Source organism: Metopolophium dirhodum, chromosome 2, assembly GCF_019925205.1.
Source record: "Metopolophium dirhodum isolate CAU chromosome 2, ASM1992520v1, whole genome shotgun sequence".
NCBI lineage: Eukaryota > Metazoa > Arthropoda > Insecta > Hemiptera > Aphididae > Metopolophium > Metopolophium dirhodum.
Window position 1 is genome coordinate 22,139,006 of NC_083561.1, and position 22,239 is coordinate 22,161,244.

The 22,239-nt window shown below is 32.2% G+C and overlaps 2 protein-coding genes across 11 annotated transcripts in view; both read left to right on the forward strand.

The window, feature by feature from the left end:
• LOC132937931 (uncharacterized) overlaps positions 1-4,561 on the forward strand; it is a 31,158-nt gene extending 26,597 nt beyond the window's left edge. Inside the window, exon 2 of the mRNA XM_061004558.1 lies at positions 1,418-4,561. Within this exon, the coding sequence (XP_060860541.1) occupies positions 1,418-1,444 (27 nt within the window). The 3' untranslated portion in view covers positions 1,445-4,561. The remainder of the gene's footprint in view (positions 1-1,417) is intronic.
• Positions 1-22,239, forward strand: part of LOC132937928 (maternal protein pumilio) — a 115,347-nt gene that overhangs the window by 77,057 nt on the left and 16,051 nt on the right. For 8 of the 10 annotated variants that reach the window (XM_061004546.1, XM_061004545.1, XM_061004549.1 and 5 more), the window contains 2 exons: positions 19,354-19,657; positions 20,939-21,235. In XM_061004546.1, the coding sequence (XP_060860529.1) occupies positions 19,354-19,657; positions 20,939-21,235 (601 nt within the window). The remainder of the gene's footprint in view (positions 1-19,353; positions 19,658-20,938; positions 21,236-22,239) is intronic. The other 2 variants (XM_061004550.1, XM_061004548.1) reach the window with 2 other exon arrangements.

Sequence of the window (22,239 nt, forward strand, 5' to 3'; positions counted from 1 at the left end):
ATTGTTGTTGTTGGTATTATTATTTATTGTTGCATAAATCCCGGCTTCGAGTTCAACGTCTTGTGTATGTATAAAGGAAACAAGCTTAAGTGACGGTCTTTAGTTGTAAACTGTAATTAACGATGGAATTAAGTTGTTATTATCTTACGGCTTTGTGCGAGATTAACTCTGTACTATCAACAGCTAATAAGAATATCCTATTAGATGGGTTCTTTAACGTTGGATTTTTTTATACTCTGATCAGTATAATATATTAGATCAAACCCATAATATAACCTATAATTTATTCCTAGCCATCAGAATTATTAAATTGATCGGAAATTGTTCACAGTTGTTTTTCACATTTGGTTAGTCAGCCAACAAACATCATTTTAGATGGTCAACTATAAACCTTAACACTTTCAATCAACAAAATAAGTATTGACGAGCTAACGTAAATAAAGGGCGTAGTTTCACTAACTTAAAAGCCTCTGTGGGTGTGGTAGTCTCCCGCTGACTGACACACCTTTCAAACTATCAAGGGAATGGTATTCTCAATCAACCCTTTTCATTACCTTTCGAAGAAAAAGCCGGATAATTTGGAAAGGAATGTGATGTAACACATGAGACTATAAGTATAATGCATATTATATCCTATACTATATGACATATTATAGTAACTGGTTTTACACCAACCCCTTGATTAAAATGGTTTTTTATCAGTACCTTTCCATACTAAAATGCTATTTAATTAATTGTTTTACCGAAGTTTAAATGCAGTACGGGCTTGTAATAATTTGGTGTTCAACATTTAATCGAATATAATGTTTAGAACATTTTCTACAGTATTTTATTATTTTTATTAATACAAGGCTTACACATTTCATTAAAATATCGAGTGACAACGTGTACCGTGTTTTTCTGCAAGTATAATTTAATACTGAATGTTATGCGTCAGCGATTGAATAAAATGTGTACTTAATTATTTATTTGCATGAATATAACATGTATTAGAATTCCATAGTATTAATATATAATATTATGTAAAAATGATTGGTGAAAAAAATAACATCAAATTCAACTTTCTTTTTTAACGAAGTATTATTCTCTTGCTCTATACAGCTACTGATTTTAAAGCGGTCGAGTTTGTTATCTCTTTTTTATTTGTTAATATCAATGAACCGTCCCCTAGATATAGTCGTTTGCATAATAAATAATAATTTTGAAAGCCAAAAATAAAAACGAAAATGTAACCTATTGAATATTCTCTTGTGAATACAAATGTACATGCTTAAGTTAATATTTAAATATAGATGTATAATATATATAACAAATAGTGCCTGATGCGCTTGAGCTCATTTCATTGTGTATAGATTAATAATAATGTATCTCATTAATATATCATTTACTTTATAGATATCTTTGTTTTTTGTTTCAGGTGAGTGGATTATTACAAGTATTATAAATACCTTCCAATCGTGAGTACATAAAAAAAAAAGAATTAGTACAATTTCCAAGTTTTATTGTAAAAGACAAAGTGGTCACCCGTATACTATAATATATTATAGGTAACCTAATAAATAATAAACTTCCAATAATGTGTGAAAATATAGAAAATAGGTACAAAAGTAAATATATGTGGGAACAAAAATAAATTAGTTGAATATATCTTCAATACATTACTATTCAACTATTCTAAACGGAATTATGGATACATTTGTTATCTGCTCTCTTTTTTTCCTACTTATCTACGATTTATGAAACACGTAAAATAAATGTCATTTTAAACGAAAAATCAAAAAATAGTATTATAACTGGAAAAATAGTACTAAAAATCTAAACCCTTCAAATAGGTATGCAATATTCAATTTTATATTTAGAATCCTTATGATGCATTAAACAAATTTAGGTGTATAGCTGCTGACTAATAATTTTTTCCTTATTTGTATTTTATAATAATTAGTAAATCCTAGAATCTGAGCCCTAAGTTTGTGTAATTAAAGCAGTTTATTGTTTATTGAATTCATTCAGTCTGGAGTTTAAAACTACTATATTCATTAAATTACAAAAAAAAAATGTTTTTATTAAATTATTATTATCAAAGCTGAAGTAGATTAAAAAAAAGATATAAATTTAAGTATATTTTATTAATATTTGATGAAAAATATTATTTGAGTAATTTTATCCTGTCAGCAGAAAAAAAAAGAACCTATTTAAAGAGTAATTTCACAATGTGAAACATTTAACAAGTATAAACTAATGCCGTTGGTGAGAAAAAATGGAACTGCTGCGGATTATTAAACATAATACATGTGTCATATAGCACCCAGGTGTATATATGTACAATTTAACATAGAGTACATTTTTCCGGTTATTTATACATTCAAAAGTTCAATCCAATGAATATTTTATTAGAAAATGATAATAGTTTTGCATGTTTTTCACGGCTTTGTACAGTCGAAATGTATGAAATGGCTAATGGAAACTATAGTGGAGGGTTTTGTTGCCGGCTAGTTGTCAGTGATCATGACACCTATTCCACCCCTCCCCACTCTATGTGTATTATTATCTTGCGGTGCATGACTCAACTAGTCAAATAATAATGTACTTCCTTGCAAGATGTTTCGTGTATGTCTGCTGATTATTATTTCAAGAACAGTGCACAACGACTTTTCTTCTATTTACCGAACCATATTAACTTAAATATTATACGTAGGGCCGACGTATGGCAATATAAAGCATTTTGATATGAATATAACATATTTAATATAATATATAGGTAGGTTGATATGTATCATATATTTATATATTTAGAACTAGGGGAATTTATATGATGGCTATGTAGTTCGTAAAATAAGACCAGTATTTTGTTATCTAGGGAATACAAATGATATATTATAATACGAAAAAAGTAAATTACAAAAAAATCGATTACATATTGCTATTGCTACCGGTTTGTGGTTATTATAGATCTAAGTATGTCTCCAAAATATACATATATTTTTCATTTTCCACCATGGTAAACACAACCTATAGAGTTAGGTTTGTTGATATGTTTCTGTAAAATGACTAGAAACTCGAGTGTGCGTATTACAAAACTCTTCCTGGGTTCATTTCATATGCAAATTAAACATACTCTTAGAATTTGTGCAAAATTGAATACACGACCCTTATTATAGGTTTTTCAATCAAATTAACATTACACGTCATAGTTGGTTTTCTTTTTTGTTTTCTATTTAGCTTACATACATAAGACATAAAACTCCTTTTTGAAATTTTACTATTTTTCACAATATAGTTGTAGGTACATATGTAACTTAACAATACCTACTAAGATTCAGTTTTATATTTTCTTCAAATTAACAATTTTTTAAATAATTTAAAAATATTTTTTTGTGTGTATACCATAATATATTATAAGCCACTGTGAAGATCATATATATTCTCATTAAATGTATATAATATAGGTAGGTACTACATTTTGTACTTTGTACGAACAAAATAAAAAATAATAATGTATGGTAGATTATTTTTCGATTACTTTCGATTATTTTTCGATAAAATGTATAAACTTCGAATTTCTCCGGTCAACTAATTCTTTTAAAGCAAATAATAATTTTTTTCACTTTTTATGTTACTTTTAGATAATAGGACATTAATACACCTCTAAAAATCATTAGACGTTGACATACTTTCGATATGGGAGTTGAGTATTCTCAATAAATAAAAAATTTAGTAGAAATTAATAATGATAATCCTAAGTAAAATATGAAAATTAATGCTTAAATATGCATTTGTCATAGTTATATTTCTAAAGACTTAATCTTGGAACTTTCTTTACTTAAGTTTCTCGTGCTATATGAATGAAGTACTGTTCAAAGAAATAAATAGATATCATTTAATTTGCTTAAAAATAAATAAAAAAAACAGTTTTATTACAGGTATAAAAAATATTGTTTTCGATATGGAAAATTCAAATCCATGTATCTATGACCTAGTTTAAAGGTACTATGTTTTTATCCCTTCAGAAACCATATAAAAAGCACTCGATTTAAATATACGTTTCTACGTTTCTGTGATACACAATATATTGTATCTAAAGCACTCTTATTTTTTTTTTCTTGCAAGCCTATCGTTGTTTCCTTATCACAATAAAGAAACTGTGGTACAAATACTTGAAATATTCATCATCATAATATGCACTTGGCCTTTGATATAAACATTTAAAAAAAAATAAATTAAATAATGTACAGCAATGGTTTTTAAAAATTTTTTTTTAAATTGTATAAAATGATAAATTCTTTTCTGGCAGTCGGTTATATTCGTCAAAACATAAACTTTCAACTGTCATAGATATTTTTTTTAAGGTATGGAATTTTTGGATCGCTTAAAGGTCATGCAAACAATGTTATGCTGACAGAATTAATCAATTGCTACTATTTTTATTTTTATTTTTTTTTTTTTTTGGCACGTTTTCACCACTGGTACCAATCATTCCCCATAATATTCCCTACCGTAACGTTGGGCGCCTTTGACGCGCTTTCCATTAGTCATTTTCCTATGCCAGAATCGGCTCATTTGTCATTAAACACGCTATGTCGAGGTTGAGTAATGAAAATAATGTACCAAATTGTAATAATAATTGATTAATGCGAAATACCTTTTGTGGGTGTTGTGGCGGGTGAGAGGTCTTGGGTGGTAGTGTTGTTCCGGGTGTACAAACAAATAAAAATAACAACACAACCCTTTGCAATGTGCAAAATATTAAAAATTAAAATGATAGAACCCCGCCCATGTTAGGATATTTTTAAGCTTTTAATACGACAAATCACCTACGAAAAAAGTTAGTTTGTAACTTCATTTACTCAGTCCAAAATAATTATTATCGTGAAATCAATATACCGTTAATTTTTAACCTTTATTTTCGTTTTATATTTTTTAAATGTTTCAATCGGACTTCATAGTTCGTGTGTGTGCATTTTATTTGCTGAATTATTTTGAAAATTGACTTTTCATACGATAAAGTTCAATTTTAAAATTTGTTTATATTTATTTTAAGCTGTTATTATCTTGCATAATTTGTTGGTTTTTGATTTCTATTCATTCGCATAACTTTTAGAACTCGTCAATAAGTTTCCAGTAGTTCTTTTGCAATGATATTTGCTCAAAGCTATTTTTTAATAAAATTAGTTTTGGTTAAAATTTAAAAAAAAACTATAAATCCCAGAGATTAGAATTTTAAATATATAATTTAAATTTACTCTTTCGTTTTTTTTTTAGCACAGGCTTGGAGGATGATTTTCTCTTATATATATATATATATATACTTAGTACTTAAAAAATAAAATTATATTTACACTGATTATATTATATAAATGTATATAAGTATACATATTATATTCATACATCCATGTTGAAAGTGTAGTTTGTACCCTGTAATTAAAATACATTTTAACCTCAATAATAAATAGATCGTTTATGTGGTTTTATTTTTATTTTGTAAATACATTATAATTTATTAGAATTTATTATGAATACTATTAAATTGTTTACTTTACATAAAAACGAATCGTTTGAAATTTATATGGCTATCAGCATTTGCAGCGTAAACAGAAAATCACACGTATGATGCTTTTATGACAAATTGCAGTATTTGACCAGTTTTCCAAACGAGTAAAGAAGTTTTTTTCGACAGTGATCAATCATAATTCAATATTTTTTAGTCCTTTAGATTATTATGACTGAAAAAATGACATCAAAGTTTTTATCGTTGGCAGCTACAGTTGTTTTTTCCAACAAATGTTACAAATTAATCGGTTTGGTGACACTAACTTTTAATTTTTTCATTACTTACGATAAAATGGGAGGAAGGGATTATTAATATTAATTATTTCTCTGCAAATTAATGATGAGGTTTGTTAATTTATTTCTGTAATATGTAAAGAAGACGTTAATGCTTAAGTGTGATTTGAAAATGAATGTTTTTACGTATATGTTAAAATGTCTAGTGTGATGCACGTTATATTTTTTATTCATACATTTATATTTTCTTTCTTTTCGATTATAATGTTTGATTTTTGGTATTTTATTATGGTAAAATAATAAGTAGGTATAATATATATAAAGTACTTACAACAGTATATTAGAAGGTATAATAAGAATAAAATATGTATTTAGTATTTTCAGGAAATTAAATAAATGTATTATAATTGTGTGAATAAACAAATACACATGGGGCACATGATGATGATCAAACAGAACTTATTATAAAAATATGCTTTTATATTTTTACTGTTTCATTATTTTTTTGTTATAATATAGTCTTTTGATTTTAAAATGAAATTTAGAACGGTAATTTAAAGGTAGGATTTTTATGTTGTTTTATGATCTCTTGCGTTTTAAGTAGCAATGGTTCTTGTTCAATTTAATACAGGGATTTTTTGTTAGCATCACACGCTGCCCGGAATACAAATATATATATTATAAATGTTATGTAATAAAATAAATCTAATTTACGTTGGAGTGCAATGTGCAATAAAATGTGTGTAGCAAGATCCCGATTTTTTTTATTATTGTTATTATTATTATTCTAGTAATTTAACATTCCAGACTCGGGCAACAATATGTCGTCATAATGAAAACGGAAGAAGGAAGGCTGGGTCATAACTTTGGAAAAGTTCAATATGTCCTAACGTTAGTGTGTTACACGTTTACCGAACGGTTTTTTTTCGCCGTACTATATATATTATATACAGTTGGCACATCGATAAGATGGATTGTGTATTTCCCGTTCCTGTATAGTCTAAATAAATAAAAATAAAACGAAACAATAATAAACGTGGTCCGACGCATTTTAGTAGACCCACCGGAAAATCACTCTAGTGCCGGTGGGGGGATAAACAAATGCAACAAAAAAATAGTCGCTGTTTTCGCTCAGTATTGTCGAAGTTTATATTCGAACACGATATATCGTGTAAACAGCGACCACAAAACGATACGATTATATTTGAAAACACGTGTTGTGTATAGGTACTGCAGAAACATAATTGTTGAAAACTAATTCGATTACCCGTAGAGAAATACCAATGTACGTTTATTCGATAAAATATAATGCACTTGCACGAACGCTGTTAAAATTTATATCATATATTGGCCCCGCGTTGAAATCGTACGTTTGCTTTGTTGAGTCACGAATAACTGAGTTGTCTGAGTTATATATCGGAGAGATATCCGAATCACACAAAAGCTAAAATAAAATACGAAATATACATATTGTTACACTTTTTGTGTGTAGAGTTTGCATAAAGTTTTATGAAATTAACTTTGGCTCTTCATAAGCCTCATTTAAATTATAATTAGTTGTTCACTGAGGAAGTTTCTGTAATGATATTTTTTCTTTTTAATAATAATTTTAATCAAAATATAATTGAAAAAGCAACGGAGTGCAAATTAGATTTAAAATGAAATAATTTAAAAATCTTAAAAAATATATATATATATTAACATCTCTGAACTTAGCAATCTTCACGATTTATTGAAGTTGCGATGTACAAATGAACCACGCGGATATAATTTTTAACGCATTTTAGTAGACCCACCTAAAATTGATTTTCTTTACGGTGGGGGGATGAATGAATGCAACATAAAAATGTGTCGCCTCGCGTCCGTGTTCGGATTTTGTTTGAACGTCGCATATATCCCAGAGACGGCGGCGATACACGTATAGTCTATGCACCTATAATATGTAATGTATACGATAAAAAAAAATATAATAAATTAAGTCAGGAAATGCGCGACGTTGCGTGTTCAGGTTTTCGTGTTCGATACTACAAATAGTGTCCGAATGGCAATTGTGGGTAGCGAACGTTTCTCACGATTCACCGTTTTATAATGTTCAATAAATATTGTATAATGTCGGCGTCGAGGGTAAATGTCAATGGATTGCACGTGCATATGGATATAATGTTTGTTTTTTTAATTCTTGCTAAAGAGGTTTTCCGCAAAGGCCATGTATTTTCACCCACCCGTAGCATATTCTACCAACTAATATAATTTAACAGCAGTGTGCTACAGCGATCGAGTTTTTATCCTATGTATATTGTTAAAAAAATGTCAGTGTAGGATGACATTTAAATGTCACGTCGTCGTTAAGGTCGTTTTTGATAGTTTCTACTCCGCTCGCCTCCCTTGAGGAATAATTGTAGTATTATAGTAGACGCGTACAAAATAATATAATTGGCTGACCTAAAATGTTATAGGCGTCCACTATGGACCAATTAGTGGAGAGTAGGCATACACTTAAATACACGTGACTCGTCGTTAGTTTTATAAGCAGCTTAAGAAGTTGATCCAAAACGTCTGTCCGAACTGTACGAGTTGGAATTTCTAAACTAATTACTTGGGTCCGACTCGTAAGTACGACAATATTTAACGTTAGGTTAGGTTAGGCTAGGCTTCCTGATACCAACCAGCTTCTTCGTTATCATACGAGACGCCGGTGAAAAAATTAACACTGACATTTTAAAATAATTTATGATTATACTATATTATTATGATGTTATATTTTTCGCCGACGCTTGTAACCAGTTTTTAATGCATACAAATATTTTTAATTTCTCGATTACATTTTAATGTTTGTTCAAATTTATTGCAAACAATGTGGATTAATAAATCCAGAACTCGATCCAAACAAACACCGTATATAGGCACAAAAGTTAATTGGATAATTTCAATCGTATAACAAATAATAATTATTATTTACACATTTATACATATTCGAGCGGTTTTTGGAAGAGATGTTATTGTTTACATATTATTGTTTTGTATCATTATTATTATTATTATTATTATTATTATTAATAATAATATTGTGACTCAAATTTTACCAGTTGTCATGTTAAAATCATTTTAACGAGCAATTCAATATAGAACCTAAATTATACCCCTGTCGAGAGCTTTAAGTATTAAAACCCCATACATTTGTAAACTCTACAGAAATCATCCAAAATCCCTGTTTTGACCACAAATGTCATAAACAATAATGCTGAATAGTGAGAATACCGAGGGGAAGTTGTAAGTTTAGACGCATTTATAAATTATATACAATATCCTAGGTAGGTTGGGTGTAAGATAAAGGAGTTTGTGTGCATTCAAAATATCAAATTGTTATAGGTGTATCCCAGACTTGGGGTTCCGCACACATCTTTTGCATATTAATTCAATCAATAATTTTAATTATAAATTATGAATCAAACTATTGTTTCTTATTTGGTATAATATATATATATACGTTTGTAATATACTATAAACAACGGCATTAGTCGTAAATTACTGTTATTTCTAAAAAACCTACCTCATTAACGTCAAACGTTGAATAAAAATTACACATTTATTTTAATAACGTGTTCATTAGATAGAGTATATGTTATACTTATGAAACTATTCATTTTTCAAGTTCCATAACTACGCACGTATAAATTGATAGTAATTTATTACTTTATTATTGTATATTATTATGATTATTATGTATCAATGCTATACACAATTTAAACACCGCTGAATGGTTTATTGAAAAAATTGTTTATTGTTTGTATTGTTCCTTTATTGGGAATATGTATTATCATATTTTCCCATACTTATTTTAATAAGCAATGCGTGGTGTGGTGTTAGGTTATTAAAATATCGCAAAGCATATATTTTAAGTAGTGGCGTCTTGCTTGTTGTGTAGTTTTGTTGTATAGCTTTGTTGTATTCTCAAAAAAAGGGATTTCGTTGAGGAAAACATCCATAAAGCCGTCGTGTGTTGGATACGCGACTATAATATAATACTACGCGATGAAATTCCATTATGTACCTTTGGTATAGGGGTGGTTGATTAGTTTCTGCCTGGCATAGAAAAAGCATAACACGCTTTTTGTATAAACGCGTTACACTAAAGTGGTTTTACATTTTTCCCCTCGTGAAACCCAATTTTCTAGTTTACACAACTAGAAATACAGTCCATTTTGTTGTGATTTATTTTTAAACTTATTTTAACGTTTAAAATAATCACTTTTAATTCTTCGTGTCACAAACTATAAACGAACGGAAAATGTAGTATTATCAGAACATCAGAAACGAAAGAAGACCAAAATCATAATATGTGGGAAAATGTTTAACAATTTTTAAAATACTAACTGACTATAATAGCTAAAGCCGAAATCCGATTTTCGTCAGATTATTCCGTCCGTCCCAGTATACATATTCGCAACAGTGCTTTTACCGAGCGGTTATCGTTTGTTTTGTTTCAATCGACCATATTAATGTCCCAACAATAAATCAACTGCATTGCAACATTTTATTGTCAGTCCGCGATGGTATAGTTGTGTAGTCCGTTATACGACGATACGCGCTTTCCTGTCGGCGGCGTGTAGAGAAAACTTCGACGAAGCTTACCACGCTAACCACCGATAGCTCCATTAGATAATATAATCCCACCCTGGTTACAAAACCTTTGACCAACCGCATTATAATTAGATCGTTTACATAAACTTCGAAGGACCACGCGCGATACCAGCTGGCAATCTTAAAATGTACATAACTTTAGAATGTAATCTAGAGGATGTAGCGATGTATGTAATGTGGAGAAGAGAGAGAAAGAGCTTAAACTCAAATTAATTGACAAACTTGGTGCCGGTCGTGTAACACTCAATATATAATATATATGTTATATAGGTGCTGGCATGTTGCACACATTTACCTGCAGCCGTATAAACAGTATTATATATTATAATGTACACGACTGCTAAATGGTGTTTGAAAACCCCTTTTTATTTTAATTTCCCATCACACGTTAATTTAGACAACCCGCTATAAATTAATATTTTACTTTTTAATTGAATTGATTATTACGTAGGTACAAGTTTTACTCTTAACACCACCCACGTATATAATATATGCCTCATAATTATAATATTAAATATACAGACGATAGGTTTGGCACTCACACACACATAATAATATGTATTTACAACGTCCTGAAATCGTTGTTATTAATGTGTTATTGTCACCCGTTTCAATATTTGTCTCCAACTCGATATCTGTATATGAAACAATGCGTACGGCCCGTCAATTTGAGCAGTATTATAGATGATTAATTACTGTGCACGGACGATAGATAAACCTTTGGGGCCATTGTTATGCCCGATATTATATTCGACTGGGAAATTCTTCCACGGGGTTATGAGTTTTGATGGCTATGATGGTAGAAGGGGGAGATCAACTCTGCTGCTGTCTGTCGCCGGCGCTACTACTGCTCGCCTGTATGCCCCTACCCCCCATATCCTCAACTGTATATAGACTTTGGGAAGTCATGGAAATGGAATTTATTCCAATCCAACAAATTCTAATGGATTCCAAGGATCGTATGCAAATGAAGAGTCAACGACGACTACGATGGCTACGTCCTGGTGTATATTTTGAATGGTTTTTGATTTTAACCGATTTTTCATTATTGTACGCGGAGTCAGAAACAATGCAACCGTCGTCTTCGCTATGTTGTTGTTATCGTCATTTCGATTTTATATAATGCTTTCTAGCAAATCAAAATGATGTTTTAATAACAATAAAATAAGAAACGTACCTCTTATTTTCTCTAAAGCAATCTATCTCAATGTTTAGTTGTAAATAATTATGTTTATCAAAAAAAAAAAAAAATCGTACTTTATTGTGTTTTTTTTATATTATTTCAAGTGCAATGATAAAAAAATAACCTAATTAAAATTTACCAAAAAAAAAATAAAACATTTTTTAAAATCTCATACTGTCAACTTTTTTTTGGTATGCATTTAAATAAATATATAGATAACTGATGTATATAATATACTTTATGGGCCGTTCATTTAAACCCGGTATACAGTGTCAAAAAGATAATGCTATATTTTATGTAAAACTCTATGTATACCTATGTATAAAAAACTTTTGAAATGAATTTGTATCGCTTTTAATATAAAAAAAAACGGTCGAATGTTTTAAATTTATTCAGTATAATATAGCTTTTAACAGATTTTTGTTTAGAAAGATTAAGCCTGTACGAAATTGCATTTTAATTACGTATTGTAACGAAAATATGACTACTATATTATAAACTGTAGTGTAATAATAGCTTAGAGGGAGCCATTGAATTGAATTACTATCGTCGCCGAGACTGTTCGAGTAAACCTTTTTAAATCGCATCCAGGAAACATCATCACTTATCCCACATCCGGTCCGGTGACGACTATAGTTGGAGGAGGGGGTAGGTTGTCGTTTTTCTGAGTCTTCTGCAGCAAATCGCGGTCGTCGGTATTTTAATGCGTCTGAATAATAATACTGATTTATTATTCGGATTAAAAAAAAACTAAACGAGTAAATAACTAAAAAGGTAGTTTCTGTGGTATTAGTCTTCGTGGACCCGTTAAATGGTCTCATCGCCTCTTTGGCGCCGCGGATGTCCATGGAAAAATAAAGAATCGTGTTCCCATTTGCATACTCAGGTTTTTATCATTTCGTTTGCGGCGAGGGTAACAAAGACGCAAAAAGGCAGCCCTTTCCGCAAGACCGTTCACTAAGAAATCGACCCCGATTTATTTATTTTTTTTCCAGGCATATTGTCGATGTTGAGAAATCGGTGAAAACGTGTTTCCGATAAACCACAAAACAATACTTACGGACGCATTATTGAGCGATATGTTCGCTCCGCATTGTGTATACCTATATATATTATCTGCATATGACGGGCGCGCCCGGCGTGTGTACATGGAACAAATATATTATCTGCGCGTCGCATCTGTCGGACACAAAGACGAATCGCGGGGTTAACGAACCGTTTACATCCCCGACGATTCGAAACATCGCACCTGAGTATAGTCAAATACAAAAAATATAAAAACAAATAAATACCAACACAGACACGAGTCTGATCTGTTAACGACGGGGCGCACGCGCTCGTCGCCGATTTCGGCGTCTATAATATTAACCTTTTTCGGCCGATCCGAAACGTCGGAAAACCATCCGCAGATGTGTGACACCCGTTTGGAATATTATGTAATTTTTCGTTCAATTTTATGTTTTTCCTCGATCGCCATCGTAGTCGTCCCGCTGATTTTCTCCGTCGACGAACGTTTTTATTTCAGCTTCTTACTAATTGGTTTTCCATTATTGGTCCTGTCCATTTTTTCTTCGATATTGTTGTTTTAATTTATTATAATATATTAACACACGCGAGTCAACAATTTTATTTTATTTTATTTTTTGCTACGCCATCGTGATTATGTTAGTTTAATAATATGTACCTATATTCTATTACAATAATAATGATGGTGTATCGGTCGTGTCGTGTGATACACACATGCGCAATCGTTAATTAATCAATTAATTCGCAGACTCTTCCCCCTATATTCTCGTAAAGTTTCACGTCAAATTAATTTCCCTTTGCCCTCTGCACTACCACCCCCTATTCGTTGTCGTCATATCGGTGCAGCGTGTATAATAATGATTATTATTATTATTACTATACAGTATGTATGCTATATTGCGCAGACTGATCGGTATTTGTTTTTATCGTAGTAGCGTATAGGTACTCGTATTTGTTGTACGGCATTAGTGATGATGGACGGTGTAATATAAGTGCGGCATCGGAGGGTGGTGGACTTTCGAATCAATAACATTCGTATAGGTACGTATATATATTAAATTCGGGCATCGAACCCCTTCACATCCTTTGAGTGTCGCCGTGGGGCAGTGATTTCGTTCCAGAGTTAATTACTGTTGTAATCGTCTACGACGGTCTTTGTCCAAAATGCGTGTGTCCTGCGTTTCGATCACAATAACGTCTTCTTTTTGGTGTTTTTGTCATGACGTTACGCGCACGTCTACAATCTACACACAAACTGGAAGGTCGTATTTTTATTTTGTTTCATTTTTATCGACCTACAACCCTTTTTAGTTCGACAGTTTTGAATGTATTTTTTTTTTTTAATATTCATGAATACGTCAAATACTTACCGTATATATATATGTCTGTGTATATTTACATAAAACCTATTTTAATATCCCTTTCCTTTATGTATTGGGCGCTTAAAAAGCATTCAAATTTTTATTTTCAAAAGCAACTAATCTTTTTTTTGATTGAAATTCCGATAATTTCTTCAGACATTTCACCGCATAAAAGTCTAATATTAGCGAATTTTATTTTACATTTTATTTTTGCTGTGAAGTGTTTATGTATATTATTTATTAGACTTTCAACTCGCATTTTTGCCATTTTTTTATACCATCCCTATAGTTTGCACTTTAAACGAACCATAATTAATCAAAATTTCGTTTATTGCTGTTGGCCGGCTTACAAATATTTCCTATAGGAACATTTCACAGTTATGTTTTAACTTCATTAAAATATTGATGTGTTCGCCTGAGAATTTAATAATCAATGGCTTTAAAAACAATATAGGTACTATAGGTATACGGATAGATAATAGTTATGTAATCATAATTATTAAGTATGATAATTTTATTGTCATAAAGTGTCAATTATTTGCTTTTGTCTCATAACAATTAAACATACACATAAATAAATACTAACTATAGCTAACTAATATGTTTATTTATATTATATTAAAACCATTTAAACATTTATTTATTTTAATCGTGAATGAGTTCAATAAATCAATCTATTTCGGTGGTATATAAAACGCAGTCAAACAAAACCTAACCTTATAAAATTATTTGTATATTGATTAATCGAGTATCTAGTTTATTTTCTTTGATTCGTCAAACATTAAATAAGGAACATAGTACCTATATAATCTATATATTACTGTAAATTGTACAAGGTTAAACTCCTCTCCTGTTTTACTACCTATTCCAAGTTTGTAACAAGTTAAAATGACCCATCGTGAATTTAATTACAACCGTTAATTTATACTTCACCGTAGTTATAAAAGCGTTTGTCATTTTACAATACGATTAATTCCAAAATCTATTGACAACGTTACAATTTCTATTGTCTTAACCATAGATTGTTTGTTTGCTGTCTGTTTATTTATAAATATTTTTTTAACAAAAATTGTGTTCATTGTTTATATATTTGTAGCCAACAGATAATGTATGTATAAAATACTGTATCGTCAACAAAAAAAAAACATACTATGTTGCTGAATTCATTTTTTTCCCATAATACTATAATTTTGAATTCTACTTATAAAGATGTGTGCAGACAAATAGGAGGAGACATTTTATTTAAGAAATAATTTTAAAAGTTATGTACATAAAGACCTAACTTATTCTTTTGATCATTCTGCACCTCGTACAAAAACAAACTTGTGCGACAAGGTAAAGTTAATGTTGATGTGGTACTCGCTCAGATAAGTGTTGGACGAATAAAATATCCAAAACTTCTCTTTCATGAAGTGATGATTAAATATTACTATGCTCTTTTACTGAAACAACCAAAAACATGTGTTTTACAACGAACGTTTCTCGTCACAAAGTTTTTAATGTAAGAAATATTATGTGGAATATTACAATTTAAAAATACTCATTATATCACAGAAAAATTGAAATATTATTGTAAAAAAAAACCAACCTATCGGCTATCAGCAACGATAATTTTCTTACCTTTAAGTTTGATAATCAGTCAATTCGCTCTAATTATGTTGTACACTATATTGTACCTACCTTTGTAAGACACGAACCTTATAAATTATAATATTATAACAATAAAGTGCCGTAGTGAGGTTTAGACTTAGGTTGCACGTCCGCGTAATCATTTTACGAGCACTCGCTACAAATTGCGTCCATGTGAAAATTTCCAGAGACGGCAAATGGTATTGTAAATAATAATAATAATACATTATAAATAAATGAACGAGCCGTTGTATTTCATCCTAACGATCACACGCAGTTCGTTTGGGTTAAAAATGTACGGCCAATCAACCCGAAAGTCTCCAACCGACGTCTTATATATAATATATTATTATTGCGGCGTTTATTACATCCTATCGTGTGCGCGAGCGGCGACCGCTGATCCAGGTGTATGAAATTTTGATGACACAACGCGCCCTAGCGCACAGTGTGTGGGTCGATCCCGTCGACTAGCGGCTTCTTGTCTGAGAGAAAAATTGTATTCGATCAAAATACCGTGGGTAGTCGTCGCGTAGTGTATAGTCCCTGCACCGTACCTTGTAATATATATATATTATTATCTATAAATAATAATAATAATTGCCAACCTCGTATTATTATCGTCTCGTACATGATATTATATTGATATAGAGTATTCCCCGGAGGGATCGGCGGCGTGTGTATAATATAATATATTATATTTATAGAGATATGCGATCGTCATATAATACGAGTAGAAGTATTATATAGTAGCTTGCAATGGTAGTAGTAGTACCTACTTCTTATACTATATATAATATTATATGACGTAGTGGTGTGTGTATATTTGTATTATATATATATATATATATATATATATATGGTATATAGTCGGCAAAATGATCAATTGCTTTTCCCGGACTAAGGGCGCGCCCGCGAAATTCCGTATCCACTCCCCGCGGTGCGACGCGTGGCGGAACACAAAATTGCTTTTCTAAATACCTCCGATATCGTCCGTGAAAATGCCTGTCATTGTCGTAGTAGCCTGTCCCGCTCGTCCGTTCTCACGCCGTGCACGTAGCTCTACGTATTTTTTTTCGTTTCCCTTCCTCTTTCTTTTCCTTTTTTTCGGCACCGAGTGCCTCTATTCTGTAGCTAATACCCGTGTCAAATTTCCTGTTAACCACTTTGCAGGTATTTAACACTTCGTCCGGGGCCCCTGCCTCCTCACTTACGCGGCATTGTGCTACTCGGTTTCCGAGATCTTCGTCTATTCGCCTACACAAGCACAGTGACGTCGACGAGGAATGGAAGATGCGGTGATAGAAAATCGTATATTTTTTTCTCCTTAACCTTCCTCTTGCTAGTTCGCTTTCGAGAACTCCGCTAAAAATGGAAAACCAAGCACTTCTCGGTGGCTAACAACAGGGAGAAAAAAAACTTCAAGCTTTTTAAGCAAAACAATATATGTAGGTTTCGGTGTATTCTTTCGGCGCATTCGGAATTTAAACGAAATCTGTGGTGGTTTTAGTATCCGTAACGGTGAATAACTGCATTTTACTTCGGGCGAAGTACGGCTGCACATATTATTATTATTATTATTATTATTATTATTATTATTATTATTATTATTATTATATATACGCACGCTTTAAATTATTTAATCTATACATACGAATATATCGGTGGTAGAAAGAAAAAAAAATACACACAGGAAGGAGGACATGTTGACAGCCACGTTCGATGTTTATTTATTCGTTTGGTATGTCTATAGAAGATATTGTTTATCGAACGTTTTAGAACCTTCAAATCGAATTTCCCCCAAAATATACTACACTTATTCCTTTTGGCGGCGTTGTAGCCCTTTCCCCGCGTGACACATTTGCGGGGCGAAATAAAGAACGATGGTTTTATTATTTTTTTCCTTAGCCGTGTTACTTTTAGTAGTAACTTACCCATTTTGTAATATTACAATAATGCATAACGCCCCGCGCTCTTCCACTATTACGCCGCCATGTACTTAGGGCGCTTGTCAAAATATAGTTGAAACTTGTGCGTTTTTACAATAATATTTTCTTTTCCTCCCTGTATTTTTCACGTGTAGGCACATATTGTATATATGTTTATTTTATTATTCGCGTTTTTCGCATAGGTATCGCAATCGTGTTTTAAACGAATGGTTCATGAACTGTTTATAGTTCTGTGTATGAGCAGCCGCGCATATGTAGGGTGAAAATATTACCATTTTTACTTCGTTCTAAAATCTGCAACCGGCTGTAAAAAAATATGATTATATTACACAAAAATATTCATAGCGATTCAACGTGTTTACACCCCTGCAATCTTTATCCAAATGTTAAAACCTCCTAAAATGCTATTATACCTTCACCTCCTGTTCAGTAGCTTCATGCAGATATTGCTACATTATTAAACGCGAGCACAAACGTAGCAAAAAATAACTTTAAATGTTTATTTGTTATTTTTTTGTAGTCAAATACTTTGTACGAATTGCGGTTACTGCAAGTTTATAACGAAAAAAAACCGTGCGTTTAATTATTAAAACTTTGTATTCATGTATTTTTTGTACGCATTGTATACAATACATGATATATATAGTTAGTGGTACTAAGTTAAATAAAAGAAAAACTACATTTTCTATACCTTTCACAATAATATATTCATACTTTTCATTTATCCACAAGTTCAGTTGTTGCGTTATGTTAAAAACATGTATAGTATTGTTTTTGACATTTTAGTATTTGACCAAAATAACTTAACAGCGAGGATAGTGGATACACCACGTGCCGTCGTATATTGCATGAAAATGTATTCGTCCGAAAAAATATTATATTTTGTTCATAACTCGTAAAATGAGAATGTCAATTTCACTTTTGACCGTTCTGAAAACAAGTGGAAAAATAAATTAATATCCCATCGATAACGTTAATAGAAGTTGACTAGACATAAAAAAATTTGATTATAATATCTGCAGATCGACATGCGCATATTATACAAACCTAGCGATGATAATAAATTTTCAACTGAAAGCCATGTATACAGTGCTGTTTGTTATTAATGTATACCTATTACCCTTATCAGTCGCTTTGTCATATCGCTTTCTAATAATTACCTATTGTCTGTCGACAACGACGTTCCGAGAATATTATATATATGACATTGTAATTTGCCTTTATAGGTATCAGAGCTCTACCGATATGATTGTGCTCGATTGATACCCCAGAATTGCTATAGGACATCATAGTAGAACAGGCTAGACGTATTTTCGTTTCAGATTTCACCACACAAACTTTTTCATTTATTATTCACAAATTTGTACATTGAAAAAACAAAATATCTACCGCCACGTGTCACCCTGAAAACAATGTAAAAATATAGAAATAATAATAGTTTTAAAAAAACTGATGTTGTAAGACTCTTATCAACGCGGTATTAATAAGTAATAATGAAAACACGATATCGGCTCTTTAAATTTAACGATTTATTAATAATGTATGTGTGGGCGGGCAGTGGGCACATTATGTTATTATTACTCGTAAAAATTGTGTCGAACACTACGCGGTGGTCGTCATAATGACGACAAAATAAGTGTTTGTTTTTTGTACTTGCTCGGCATGACGAAACAAGACAATAAAAATCTCCCGATCGATACTAAATTATAATAATGTATTTACACTTTTCACACTTAATAATAATGTCATCAACAGTTTACTCATTCGTTTTAACGCTTTCGTTTAGCAGCTGTTCCGTAACCATCAAGCGCAGCAGGCAGCAGCGGCCGCCGCCGCGGCGGCAAACCCGGCCGCGGCGGCCGCGTTGGCGTCCCAACAACTACAGCTCATCCAGCAACAGCAGCAGCAACAATTTCACCTGCAGCAGCAGCAACAGCTCGCCGCGGCGGCCGCTGGACTGGCGGCGGCTGCATCGGCACCGGCTGCGACGCCGGTTGCCGCTGCTGCGGCCGCGGCCACGTTCGCGCCGCCGGGCACGACGGCCACGACGCCGTACATCATCAACCCGCAAGAACCTTACATGATCGCCGGTAAGTGTGCCACGTGCGTGGTCGTTTACGTAGTCCTACATATCACTCTTAATATTTGTAGGTATAAAATATTTTAATATACCGGCATACCGTCATCCGTAATATTGTAAAGCATGTCGAAAGGTATTTCATATACATTTATATACCTCACGACTATTTTTCCGCATCGATTTAGAATTTACTGGACTTCTATAATACCAATTACCAGCCATACCTTGTTGCTGGTACTAAATAATATTTAAATTAGAGACATACACTGTTTGAATTTTTAAAAAAATAAACTTGAAACGAATTAATATACATCACTGTTAATACCTATATTATATTGACGTCACAGCGTCAACAACGTCATAAGTGCATTGATTTGAATTTATTCTGAATTAATATTTTATGAAATTTAAAAATCCCGCTAATTCGAAAATCATTTGAATTCAATTTTGATGGACGTACAATTATTTTATTACAAAAATACAATAAGAACCAACTAAGTATAATGTAGCAATAATATCAAGTTTGCTCATAGTTAAGTATTCAATTGATGGCATTTGTATGTATTTTTTCTCAAAACTCAAATGATTTTCAAATTTTTATTTTAAGTACTAAAAATAATGAAATATCTTTTTAATTTATTTTCTTTATTTTCTTTAATAATATTTTATAATTTTGATTATAAAAATGCAAAAACAGTGCAAGTAGTCGGGTAAATAATCAATCGATATAGTCTGAATAATATACGTAAGTGCTGAGTATTATTGTATTATATGTATTACGATTTTCATCACAATATATTACTACCCCGTTCTTACTCATATACCTACCTAGGTACCTCTTTTCCAAATTATGTGGTGCATTTCTCGTACCTGTGTAATGTCTATCCTGCTTGGCGTTGTTCGGCGAACATAGTAGAATGTTATTGATACTATTGTTAAACAATAACTGAGAATATTACATATCATTTTTTTCCTAAATTTGATATTTATTATTTTTCAGTAGGTTAGATTATTCGAACTACCCTCCTTAGATATTATAACAATATGCCAAATCATCTGGACTTTTTATAATATTCTGGTTCTATATTTTTCGTTAGAATGAGGCCCGCTTCCTATCCGGATTTCTTCCTACTCACCATACGACGTATGCCATATATTATAATTGTGTTAATTCGCCAACCATTTTTTTAAAAATAATATTTTGTACCTACCTATATTATATCAAAATATTATTGTACTGCATCGAACGTTTTATTACTATTGTGTGCGTGCGTGTGTTGTCACAATAAAGGCTTTATGGGCTCAGGTCCTACAGTGGTGCCGCAATATTACGGCGTGCCGTGGGGCATGTACCCAGCGGGCAGCATCATACAGCCGGCCGGCGCAGCCGGTCAGCCCGGCGCCGCGGCCAACGGCACCAACACGGCCCAGCAACAACGCAGGCCGATGAGCCCGTCGCAGGGTGATGGCACCCAGTACCAGGTCATACCGGCGTTCTACGACCAAAACGGATCGCTTGTGATGACCCGCAACGGTGGTCAGCTCCGACTCGTGTCGCCGGCGTCGGTCATCGTCAACGCCCAACAAGGTACGCCATATCGTCTATAACATAAATATATAATGTCATTATAGCATCGCCCGTCGCGCAGTATTGTTATGATTATTAAGTCGTTTGTAACATACATTAAATACATGGGCGTGAGCACAGATGATGCCCAAGTAGTACCCCCGGGACCTTTCACCCAAGGCCCTAGTTATTAAACAAACACCCCGATGGGGTTGGTTAGTTTTCGATCATTTATTTTTCGTTTGAGTTATTCTGTGTGTGAACAGTTATATATAGGTAACCTAAAGTATAATTAGTTTTTGAGGCTTTACTTAAAAATGGGTTCTACGAATAAAAAAGCGCAAAGCTAATGATAAATTAGCGTTGATGAAAGTTGTCAATGATCCGAAACAATAAAAACTTCGTTTATCTATCCCCCTGGACAGGCTGTGTTGGCGTTATTCGCTGAACATTTGAATAATTCTCAAAAAATGGTATGTTGTCAATTATTTGTATGGTTAATTTTTATATTGTTTTCTAAATAACTTGGTTAACCTATACATACACTTTTTTATTCAGATACAGATTATTTTATCCATTTTCACTGTAAGAATTGTTAAAATTGTAAAAATAATTGCCTATACCTATAATGTCTCAAAATTCTTGTGGGCCCTAATTTTTAATGTGCACCTCCGAAACCAAGAGTCTGCGCACGCTCATGGCATTATACATATGTTATTTAAATGTTAAGTTTACGTTAAACGTTTGTGTGTGTGTGTGTGTGTGTGTGTGTGTGTGTGTGTGCGCAATATGCAAAGCGAAAGTATTTTCATTAGCGTGTTTTTCCCGCGTCGTATCGCCTTTCCGCTGCCGCCCGAAATGTTTTAATTATCGTGCGACGGAAAGAAAGACGCACCCCCTCACGCGCATTTGACGGCGGTCGTGTATCTTCTACGTAATTATATATAAAACTGTCGCGCGCGAACAGTGGTTTTAATGTTACATTATATTTTATAATAATATACGCTGACGAGATACAATATATA